The sequence below is a fragment of the Scyliorhinus canicula genome, chromosome 16 (assembly GCF_902713615.1).
Source record: "Scyliorhinus canicula chromosome 16, sScyCan1.1, whole genome shotgun sequence".
Classification (NCBI taxonomy): domain Eukaryota; kingdom Metazoa; phylum Chordata; class Chondrichthyes; order Carcharhiniformes; family Scyliorhinidae; genus Scyliorhinus; species Scyliorhinus canicula.
In genome coordinates, this window is record NC_052161.1 from 85808539 (window position 1) to 85820543 (window position 12005).

Genomic DNA, 12005 nt, shown 5'->3' on the forward strand with positions numbered 1-12005 from the left:
TCACTCCCACCGTCTCCCCGTATCCCTCACTCCCACCGTCTCCCTGTATCCCTCACTCCCACCGTCTCCCCGTATCCCTCACTCCCACCGTCTCCCTGTATCCCTCACTCCCACCGTCTCCCCGTATCCCTCACTCCCACCGTCTCCCTGTATCCCTCACTCCAACCGTCGCCTCGTATCCCTCACTCCCATCTCCCTGTATCCCTCACTCCCACCGTCTCCCCGTATCCCTCACTTCCACCGTCTCCCCGTATCCCTCACTCCCACCGTCTCCCCGTATCCCTCACTCCCACCATTCCCCCCGTATCCCTCACTCCCACCGTCTCCCTGTATCCCTCACTCCCACCGTCTCCCTGTATCCCTCACTCCCACCGTCTCTCCGTATCCCTCACTCCCACCGTCTCCCTGTATCCCTCACTCCCACCGACTCCCCGTATCCCTCACTCCCACCGTCTCCCCGTATCCCTCACTCCCACCATTCCCCCCGTATCCCTCACTCCCACCGTCTCCCTGTATCCCTCACTCCCACCGTCTCCCTGTATCCCTCACTCCCACCGTCTCCCTGTATCCCTCACTCCCACCGTCTCTCCGTATCCCTCACTCCCAACGTCTCCCCGTATCCCTCACTCCCACCGTCTCCCTGTGACCCTCACTCCCACCGTCTCCCCGTATCCCTCACTCCCACCGTCTCCCTATATCCCTCACACCCACCGTCTCCCCATATCCGTCACTCCCACCATCTCACCACATCCCTCACTCCCATCTCCCCGTATCCGTCACTCCCACCGTCTCCCCATATCCGTCACTCCCACCATCTTCCCATATCTCTCACTCCCGTCTCCCCATATCCCTCACTCTCACCGTCTCCCCGTATCCCTCACTCTCCCACCGTCACCCCGTATCCCTCACTCTCACCGTCTCCCCGTATCCCTCACTCCCACCGTCTCCCCGTATCCCTCACTCCCACCGTCACCCCATATCCCTCACTCTCACCGTCTCCCCGTATCCCTCACTCCCACCGTCTCCCCGTATCCCTCACTCCCACCGTCTTTCTGTATCCCTCACTCCCGTCTCCCCATATCCCTCACTCCCACCGTCTCCTCGTATCCCTCACTCCCACCGTCTCCCCATATCCCTCACTCCCACCGTCTTTCTGTATCCCTCACTCCCGTCTCCCCATATCCCTCACTCCCAACGTCTCCCCATATCCCTCACTCCCACCGTCTCCCCGTATCCCTCACTCCCACCGTCTCTCCATATCCCTCACTCCCACCGTCTCCATATCCCTCACTCCCACCGTCTCCATATCCCTCACTCCCACCGTCTCCCCGTATCCCTCACTCCCACCGTCTCCCCATATCCCTCACTCCCACCGTCTCCCCATATCCCTCACTCCCACTATCTCCCCGTATCCCTCACTCCCACCGTCTTTCTGTATCCCTCACTCCCGTCTCCCCATATCCCTCACTCCCACCGTCTCCCCGTATCCCTCACTCCCACCGTCTCCCCATATCCCTCACTCCCACCGTCTCCCCGTATCCCTCACTCCCACCGTCTCCCTGTGTCCCTCACTCCCACCGTCTCCCCGTATCCCTCACTCCCATCTCCCCACATCCCTCACTCCCACCACCTCTCCATATTCCCCACTTACCAGTCTCCCCGTATCCCTCTTTCCCCACCGTCACTCCCTGTCTCTCGCTCACATTGTCTTCCCTTTATTCTCGCTTCCATTAACATCCCCCCCACATAACCAAGGGGGTTGTGCATTTCCTTAATGAAGCATCCGCTCTCTCTCTCTCTCTCTCTTTCACTCTCTCTTTCTCTCTCGCTCGCTATCTCTTGTCTCTCTCTGTCTCTGCCTCTCTCTCTTTCTCTCGAGCATTCCCCCCTCACTCTATCTCTGTCGATTTCCCTCTTTCAATCTCCCTGTCTCTCTACTCTGTCTTTCTCTCTCTCTGCCTCTCTCTGTCTCTCGCTCTCTCTCTTTCTGTCTCTTCTCTCGCTCTGTCGCTCTCTCTGTGTGTCTCTCTCTGTTTCTTTCTCTCTGTTTCTCACTGTTTCTCGCCCTCTGTCTCTCTCTTTGTTTCTCTCTTTGTGTGTCTCTCTCTGTCTCTCTGTCTATTTCTCAGTCTCTCCCTATCTCTCTCTCTCTGACTTTCTGTCTCTCTCTCTCTCCCTCGCTCTTACCTTCTGGGATCAAGCCATGATTCTCGAACTCGTCCAGCTTCATGACCTTGAGGTCGTGGCAGCCCTTGGTGCGTCGGATGAGGCAGGTGATGCCGGCCTTCCACGAGGGCCTCAGGACGAGGAAGAACTTCTCGTAGTCGCTGGCGGTGAGCGGACTGCCAGGGGGAGCATCCGAAAACTCCAACCCCTCGCAGCTAACCATGGCAGCGGTGAGAACTACGGGCAGACAAGGAGGGACAAGCTTGGTGGACAATGCGACAGGCTCCGAGCAATCTTACTCTGCGGATGGAGGCCAATATTCTCATTGTGAGAGTATCTGTCCCTCGGAAAGAGCAACATTCCTTAGCCTGCCTTCCACGACTGGTAACCCCGACACCTTCCTCCAGGTAACTGTCTAAAATCCCCTTTCCAACCCCTCGATCAAATCGCCTCTCCCAAATGCGGTCTAACCGAGGGATAGGGAGACCAGAACTGTGCACGGTGCTCTGAGTGTGGTCTAACCCGGGGATACGGAGACCAGAACTGTGCACGGTGCTCCAAGTGTGGTCTAACCGAGGGATACGGAGACCAGAACTGTGCACGGTGCTCCGAATGTGGTCTAACCGAGGGATACGGAGACCAGAACTGTGCATGGTGCTCCGAGTGTGGTCTAATCGAGGGATACGGAGACCAGAACTGTGCACGGTGCTCCGAGTGTGGTCTTACTGAGGGATACGGAGACCAGAACTGTGCACGTGCTCCGAGTGTGGTCTTACTGAGGGATACGGAGACCAGAACTGTGCACGTGCTCCGAGTGTGGTTTAACTGAGGGATACGGAGACCAGAACTGTGCACGATGCTCCGAGTGTGGTCTAACCAGGGGATATGGAGACCAGATCTGTGAACAGTGCTCCGGGTGTGAACTAACCGGGGGATACGGAGACCAGAGCTGTGCACGGTGCTCCGGGTGTGAACTAACCGGGGGATACGGAGACCAGAGCTGTGCACGGTGCTCCGGGTGTGAACTAACCGGGGGATACGGAGACCAGAGCTGTGCACGGTGCTCTGAGTGTGGTCTAACCGAGGGATACGGAGACCAGAGCTGTGCACGGTGCTCCGGGTGTGATCTAACTGAGGATTACAAGTGAGGTGAATTGGATATTCTGAATTCTGTGTACCCGAACAGGCGCCAGAGCGTGACGAGGGGATTTTCACAGTAACTTCATTACAGTGTTAATGAACGCCTACCTGTGACAATAAAGATCATTATTATTATAAGTATGGTTCACCCGAGGGATATGCAGACCAGAACTGTGCATGATGCTCCGCGTGTGGTCTAACCGAGGGATACGGAGACCAGAACTGTGCACGTGCTCTGCGTGTGGTCTAACTGAGGGATACGGAGACCAGAACTGTGCACGGTGCTCCGAGTGTGGTCTAACTGAGGGATACGGAGACCAGAACTGTGCACGTGCTCCGAGTGTGGTCTAACCGAGGGATACGGAGACCAGAACTGTGCACGGTGCTCCGAGTGTGGTCTAACTGAGGGATACGGAGACCAGAACTCTGCACGATGCTCCGAGTGTGGTCTAACTGAGGGATACGGAGACCAGAACTATGCACGTGCTCCGAGTGTGGTCTAACCGAGGGATACGGAGACCAGAACTGTGCACGGTGCTCCGAGTGTGGTCTAACTGAGGGATACGGAGACCAGAACTCTGCACGATGCTCCGAGTGTGGTCTAACCGAGGGATATGGAGACCAGAACCGTGCACAGTGCTCCGAGTGTGGTCTAACCGAGGGATACGGAGATCAGAACTGTGCACGGTGCTCCGCGTGTGGTCTAACTGAGGGATACGGAGATCAGAACTGTGCACGGTGCTCCGAGTGTGGTCTAACTGAGGGATACGAAGACCAGAACTGTGCACGGTGCTCCGAGTGTGGTCTAACCGAGGGATACGGAGACCAGAACTGTGCACGATGCTCCGAGTGTAGTCTTACTGAGGGATACGGAGACCAGAACTGTGCACGTGCTCCGAGTGTGGTCTAACCGAGGGATACGGAGACCAGTACTGTGCACGGTGCTCCGAGTGTGGTCTAACCGAGGGATACGGAGACCAGAACTGTGCACAGTGCTCCGAGTGTGGTCTAACCGAGGGATACGGAGACCAGAACTGTGCACGGTGCTCCGAGTGTGGTCTAACTGAGGGATACGGAGACCAGAACTGTGCACGGTGCTCCGGGTATGGTCTAAACGAGGGGTAGGGAGACCGGAACTGTGCACGTGCTCCGAGTGTGGTCTAACTGAGGGATCAGGAAACCACAACTGTGCACGTGCTCCGAGTGTGGTCTAACTGAGGGATCTGGAAACCAGAACTGTGCACGATGCTCCGGGTATGGTCTAAACGAGGGGTAGGGAGACCGGAACTGTGCACGTGCTCCGAGTGTGGTCTAACTGAGGGATCAGGAAACCACAACTGTGCACGGTGCTCCGAGTGTGGTCTAACTGAGGGATACGGAGACCAGAACTGTGCACGGTGCTCCGAGTGTGGTCTAACCGAGGGATACGGAGACCAGAACTGTGCACGATGCTCCGGGTATGGTCTAACCGAGGGATACGGAGACCAGAACTGTGCACGGTGCTCTGAGTGTAGCCTAACCAAGGGATCAGAGGACCAGAGTTGTGCACGGTGCTGAGAGTGTGGTCTAACCGAGGGGTAGGGAGACCGGAACTGTGCCTAGCACACTGTATCTGGTCTAAGCGAGGGATAGGAAGACCAAAACAGTACATGGTGCTCCGAGTGTGATCTACCTGAGAGAACTGTGCACGGTGCTCCGAGTGTGGTTTAACCGAGGGATACGGAGATCAGAACTGTGCACGGTGCTCCGAGTGTGGTCTAACCGAGGGATACGGAGATCAGAACAGTGCACGGTGCTCAGAGTGTGATCCAACCGAGGGATACGGAGACCAGAACGGTGCATGGTGCTCCCTGTGGTCTAACCGAGGGATACGGAGACCAGAACGGTGCACGGTGCTCAGAGTGTGGTCCAACCGAGGGATATGGAGACCAGAACAGCGCACGGTGCTCTTTGTCTGGTCTAACCGAGAGATAGGGAGACCGGAACTGTGCACGTGCTCCGAGTGTGGTCTAAACGAGGGGTAGGGAGACCAGATCTGTACACGGTGCTCCGAGTGTGGTCTAACCAAGGGATCAGAAGACCAGAGCTATGCACGGTGCTCCGAGTGTGGTCTAACCGAGGGATACGGAGACCAGAACTGTGCACGGTGCTCCGAGTGTGGTCTAACTGAGGGATACGGAGACCAGAACTGTGCACGGTGCTCCGAGTGTGGTCTAACTGAGGGATCTGGAAACCAGAACTGTGCACGATGCTCCGGGTATGGTCTAAACGAGGGGTAGGGAGACCGGAACTGTGCACGTGCTCCGAGTGTGGTCTAACTGAGGGATCAGGAAACCACAACTGTGCACGTGCTCCGAGTGTGGTCTAACTGAGGGATCTGGAGACCAGAACTGTGCACGGTGCTCTGAGTGTAGCCTAACCAAGGGATCAGAGGACCAGAGTTGTGCACGGTGCTGAGAGTGTGGTCTAACCGAGGGGTAGGGAGACCGGAACTGTGCCTAGCACACTGTATCTGGTCTAAGCGAGGGATAGGAAGACCAAAACAGTACACGGTGCTCCGAGTGTGATCTACCTGAGAGAACTGTGCACGGTGCTCCGAGTGTGGTTTAACCGAGGGATACGGAGATCAGAACTGTGCACGGTGCTCCGAGTGTGGTCTAACCGAGGGATACGGAGATCAGAACTGTGCACAGTGCTCCGAGTGTGGTCTAACCGAGGGATACGGAGACCAGAACGGTGCACGGTGCTCTTTGTCTGGTCTAACCGAGAGATAGGGAGACCGGAACTGTGCACGTGCTCCGAGTGTGGTCTAAACGAGGGGTAGGGAGACCGGAACTGTGCCAAGCACACTGTATCTGGTCTAAGCGAGGGATAGGAAGACCAAAACAGTACATGGTGCTCTGAGTGTGATCTACCTGGGAGAACTGTGCACAGTGCTTCGAGTGTGGTTTAACCAAAGGGATACAGAGACCAGACCTGCACACAGTACTCCAGGTGCTGATCGAGGGATCAGGAGACCAGAACTGTGCACGGTGCTCCATGTGTGGTCAAAATGAGGGATATGAAGACTGGGACTGGGCACGGTGCTCCGAGTGTGGTTTAACCGACGGATACAGAGACCAGAACTGTGCACAGTGCTCCGAGTGTGGTCTAACCGAGGGATACGGAGACCAGAACTGTGCACAGTGCTTCCGAGTGTGGTCTAAACAAGGGATCAGAAGACCAGAGCTATGCACGGTGCTCCGAATGTGGCCTAACCGAGGGATACGGAGACCAGAACTGTGCACGGTGCTCCGAATGTGGCCTAACCGAGGGATACGGAGATCAGAACTGTGCACGGTGCTCCGAGTGTGGTCTAACCAAGGGATCAGAAGACCAGAGCTATGCACGGTGCTCCGAGTGTGGCCTAACCGAGGGATACGGAGATCAGAACTGTGCACAGTGCTCCGAGTGTGGCCTAACCGAGGCATACGGAGGCCAGATCTGTACACGGTGCTCCGAGTGTGGTCTAACCGAGGGATGCGGAGACCAGAACTGTGCACGGTGCTCCGAGTGTGGTCTAACCGAGGGATACGGAGATCAGAACTGTGCACGGTGCTCAGAGTGTGGTCTAACCGAGGGATACGGAGACCAGAACAGTGCACGGTGCTCAGAGTGTGGTCCAACCGAGGGATACGGAGACCAGAACGGTGCATGGTGCTCCCTGTGGTCTAACCGAGGGATACGGAGACCAGAACGGTGCACGGTGCTCAGAGTGTGGTCCAACCGAGGGATATGGAGACCAGAACAGCGCACGGTGCTCTTTGTCTGGTCTAACCGAGAGATAGGGAGACCGGAACTGTGCACGTGCTCCGAGTGTGGTCTAAACGAGGGGTAGGGAGACCGGTACTGTGCCAAGCACACTGTATCTGGTCTAAGCGAGGGATAGGAAGACCAAAACAGTACATGGTGCTCTGAGTGTGATCTACCTGGGAGAACTGTGCACAGTGCTTCGAGTGTGGTTTAACCAAATGGAAACAGAGACCAGACCTGCACACAGTACTCCAGGTGCTGATCGAGGGATCAGGAGACCAGAACTGTGCACGGTGCTCCATGTGTGGTCAAAACGAGGGATATGAAGACTGGGACTGGGCACGGTGCTCCGAGTGTGGTTTAACCGACGGATACAGAGACCAGAACTGTGCACAGTGCTCCGAGTGTGGTCTAACCGAGGGAAACGGAGACCAGAACTGTGCACAGTGCTCCGAGTGTGGTCTAAACAAGGGATCAGAAGACCAGAGCTATGCACGGTGCTCCGAATGTGGCCTAACCGAGGGATACGGAGACCAGAACTGTGTACGGTGCTCCGAATGTGGCCTAACCGAGGGATACGGAGATCAGAACTGTGCACGGTGCTCCGAGTGTGGTCTAACCAAGGGATCAGAAGACCAGAGCTATGCACGGTGCTCCGAGTGTGGCCTAACCGAGGGATACAGAGACTGGAACTGTACACAGTGCTCGGAGTGTGGTCTAACCGAGGGATACAGGGACTGGAACGGTACACAGTGCTCGGAGTGTGGTCTAACCGAGAGATACGGAGACTGGAACTGTACACAGTGCTCGGAGTGTGGTCTAACCGAGGGATATGGAGAACAGAATATACAAGCTGTTACTGGTCTGGTCTAACTGAGGGATACAGAGACTGGAACTGTACACAGTGCACCAAGTGTGGTCTAACTGATGGATACTGTGACCAGAACTGTGCACAGTGCTCCGAGTGTGATTTAACTGGGGGATATGGAGACCGGAACTGTTCACGGTGCTCCGAGTGTGGTCTTAGCGAGGAATCAGGGGGCCAGAACGGTGCATGGTCCGCCGAGTTAACCAAGTAAAACGGGGCACGAACTGTACACAGTGCTCGGAGTGTAGTCTAACTGAGGGATACGGAGACCAGAACTGTGCATGGTGGCACGTGTGTGGTTTTATGGAGGGATTCGACCAGAACTGTGCACGGTGCTCCGAGTGTGGTCTAACCGAGGGATACGGAGACCAGAACTGTGCATGGTGGCACGTGTGTGGTTTTATGGAGGGATTCGACCAGAACTGTGTACGATGCCTCCGAGTGTGGTTTAACTGAGAAATCAGGGTGCTGGACCTGTACACGGTCCTCCGTGTGGTCTAAACGAGGGATACGGAGACTGGAACTGAACACGGTGCTCGGAGTATGGTCTAACCGAGGGAATAAGAGACCAAAACTGTGCACACTGCTCCGAGTGTGGCCTGACTGAGGGATTCAGAGACCGGAACTGTACACAGTGCTCTGAGTGTAACCGAGGGAAACAGAGAATGGAAATATAAAAGGTGTTACTGGTCTGGTCTAATTGAGGGATACGGAGACCAGAACTGTACACGATGCTCCAAGTGTGACCTAACCTAGGGATACGGAGACCAGAACTGTGCACGGTGCTCCGAGTGTGGTCTAACCGAGGGATACGGAGACCAGAACAGTGCACGGTGCTCAGAGTGTGGTCCAACCGAGGGATACGGAGACCAGAATTGTGCACGGTGCTCCGAGTGTGGTCTACCTGAGAGAACTGTGCACGGTGCTCCGAGTGTAGTCCAACCGAGGGATACGGAGACCAGAATTGTGCACGGTGCTCAGAATATGGTCCAACCGAGGGATACAGGGAGCAGAACTGTGCACACTGCTCTTTGTCTGGTCTAACCGAGAGAGAGGGAGACCGGAACTGTGCACAGTGCTCCGGGTGCGTTCTAACCGAGGGGTAGGGAGGCTGGAACTGTGTATAGCGCACCATTTCTGGTATAACCGAGGGTGGGGGGACCAAAATAGTGCTAATTACTCAGAGTATGGTATAATTCTGGGATACTGGGACACGGACCATGCACGGTAACCGAATGTGGTCTAACCAGGATATGGAGACCTGAACTATGCACGGCGCTCTGAGTGTGGTCTAAACGAGGGTTAGGGAGACTAAAACAGTGCACACTACTCCGAGTGTGGTGTAAGCAGGGATACTGGGGTGCGAACTGTGCACAGTGCTCCGAGTGAGGTCTAAACAAGGGAAAATGGGTAAAAACTGCACACAGTGATCGGATGTGGTGTAACCAAGGGACATAGAGAATGGAACTGTACAGGGTGCTCCTGGTCTTGTCGAACTGAAGGATAAGGAGACCAGAACTGTGCACAGTGGTCTGGGTATGGTCTAACCGAAGGTTGAGGGATCAGAACTGAACTGTGCCCGGTGCTTGAAGTGTGGTCTAAATGAGCAAAGCAGGGCAAGAACAGTACACAGCGCTCCGTGTGAGGTCCAACCAAGGGATACGGAAAGCAGAACTGTGCATGCTGCTCCGAGTGAGGTCTAACTGAGAGGCATGGTGCTCCGGCTGTTGACTATCCGAGTAATAGGGAGACACAAACAGAACACGCTGCTCCGAGTGTGGTCTAATCGAGGAATACGGAGAACGGAACTGTGCACGGTGCTCCGAATGTGGTTTAACCGATATGGAACCCAGAACTGCGTACAGTGCTCGGCGTGTGGTCTAACTGAGGGATACGGAGACCGGAACTGTGCACACTGCTCCGAGTCTGGTCAAACCGAGGGGTAGGAAGACTGGAACGGTATGCAGCTCACCGAGTGTGGTCTAAATGAGGTATAGGAAGACAAGATCTGTGTACAGTGCTCCGAGTGTGGTCTAACCAAGGGATACGGAGACCGGATATGGTGACCAGACCTGTTCACGGTGCTCCAAGTGTGACCTAACCAAGGGATAGGGAGACTGGAACTGTGCACAGTGCTCTGGCTGTGGTCTAACCGAGTGATACGGAGACCAGAACTGTGCACTGTGCTCCGACTGTGCACTGTGCTCTGAGCGTAATCTAACTGAGGTATACGGGACCAGAATTGTGCATAGTTCTCCGTGTGTCGTGTAACCGAGGGATAAGGAGACTAGAGCTGTGCGCTGTGCTCCATGTGTGGTCTAACCGAGTGATAGCGAGACCGGAAACGAGCACCGAGTGTTGTCTAACCGAGTGATGCACGGAGCAGAACTATGCACGGTGCTCCGAGAGTGGACGTGGAGAGGGTGTTTCCACTTGTCGGAAAAACTACAAGCAGAGGACACCATCTCAGACTGAAGGGACGATCCTTTAAAACAGAGATGAGGAGGAATTTCTTCAGCCAGAGGGTGGTGAATCTGTGGAACTCTTTGCCGCAGAAGGCTGTGGAGGCCAATTCACTGAGTATCTTTAAGACAGAGATAGGTGTTGATTAATAAGGGGATCAGGGGTTATGGGGAGAAGGCAGGAGAAAAATATCAGCCATGATTGAATGGCAGAGCAGACTCAATGGACCGAATGGCCTAATTCTGCTCCTATGTCTTATGGTCTTAATTGAGTGATACAGGGACCCAAAATGTGCATGGTGCTCCGTGTGGCCTAACCAAGGGATAGGGAGGCCAGGACTGTGCATGGCATTCCGAGTGTGGTTAGTCTGAGGGATATGGAGACCGGAACTGGTTCAGGTGCTCCAAGTGTGGTCTAACCGAGGGATACAGAGAGCAGACTGTGCACATTGCTCCGGGTGTGGTCTAACCAAGGGGTACAGTGCAGCGCTCCCTCAGTACTGACCCTCTGACAGTGCAGCACTCCCTCAGTACTGACCCTCTGACAGTGCGGCACTCCCTCAGTACTGACCCTCTCACAGTGCGGCGCTCCCTCAGTACTGGCCCTCTGACAGTGCAGCACTCCCTCAGTACTGACCCTCTGACAGTGCGGCGCTCCCTCAGTACTGACCCTCAGACAGTGCAGCACCAACTCAGTACTGATCCTCTGACAGTGCAGTACTGACCCTGTGACAGTGCTGCACTCCCTCAGTACTGACCCTCTGACAGTGCGGCGCTCCCTCAGTACTGACTCTCTGACAGTGCGGCGCTCCCTCAGTACTGACTCTCTGACAGTGCGGCACTCCCTCAGTACTGACCCTCAGACAGTGCAGCACTCCCTCAGTACTGAACCTCTGACCGTGTAGCACTCCCTCAGTACTGACCCTCTGACAGTGCGGCACTACCTCAGTACTGAACCTCTGACAGTGTAGCACTCTGACAGTGCGGCACTCCCTCAGTACTGATCCTCTGACAGTGCAGTACTCCCTCAGTACTGACCCTCTGACAGTGCAGCACTCCCTCAGTACTGACCCTCTGACAATGCAGTACTCCCTCAGTACTGACCCTCAGACAGTGCAGCACTCCCTCAGTACTGAACCTCTGACCGTGTAGCACTCCCTCAGTACTGGCCCTCTGACAGTGCAGCACTCCCTCAGTACTGACCCTGTGAGAGTGCTGCACTCCCTCAGTACTGACCCTCTGACAGTGCGGCGCTCCCTCAGTACTGACTCTCTGACAGTGCGGCGCTCCCTCAGTACTGACTCTCTGACAGTGCGGCACTCCCTCTGTACTGACCCTCTGACAGTGCAGCACTCCCTCAGTACTGACCCTCTGACAGTGCAGCACTCCCTCAGTACTGACCTGCTGACAGTGCGGCACTCCCTCAGTACTGACCCTGTGACAGTACGGCACTCCCTCAGTACTGACCCGCTGACAGTGCGGCACTCCCTCAGTACTGACCCTGTGACAGTGCAGCACTCCCTCAGTACTGACCCTCTGACAGTGCGGCGCTCCCTCAGTACTGACCCTCTGACAGT

The 12005-nt window shown here is 55.6% G+C and overlaps 1 protein-coding gene across 1 annotated transcript in view; it reads right to left on the reverse strand.

Moving 5' to 3' along the window:
- LOC119951006 overlaps nt 1-12005 on the reverse strand; it is a 91821-nt gene that overhangs the window by 78707 nt on the left and 1109 nt on the right. The window contains exon 2 of the mRNA XM_038774038.1: nt 2188-2403. Within this exon, the coding sequence (XP_038629966.1) occupies nt 2188-2403 (216 nt within the window). The remainder of the gene's footprint in view (nt 1-2187; nt 2404-12005) is intronic.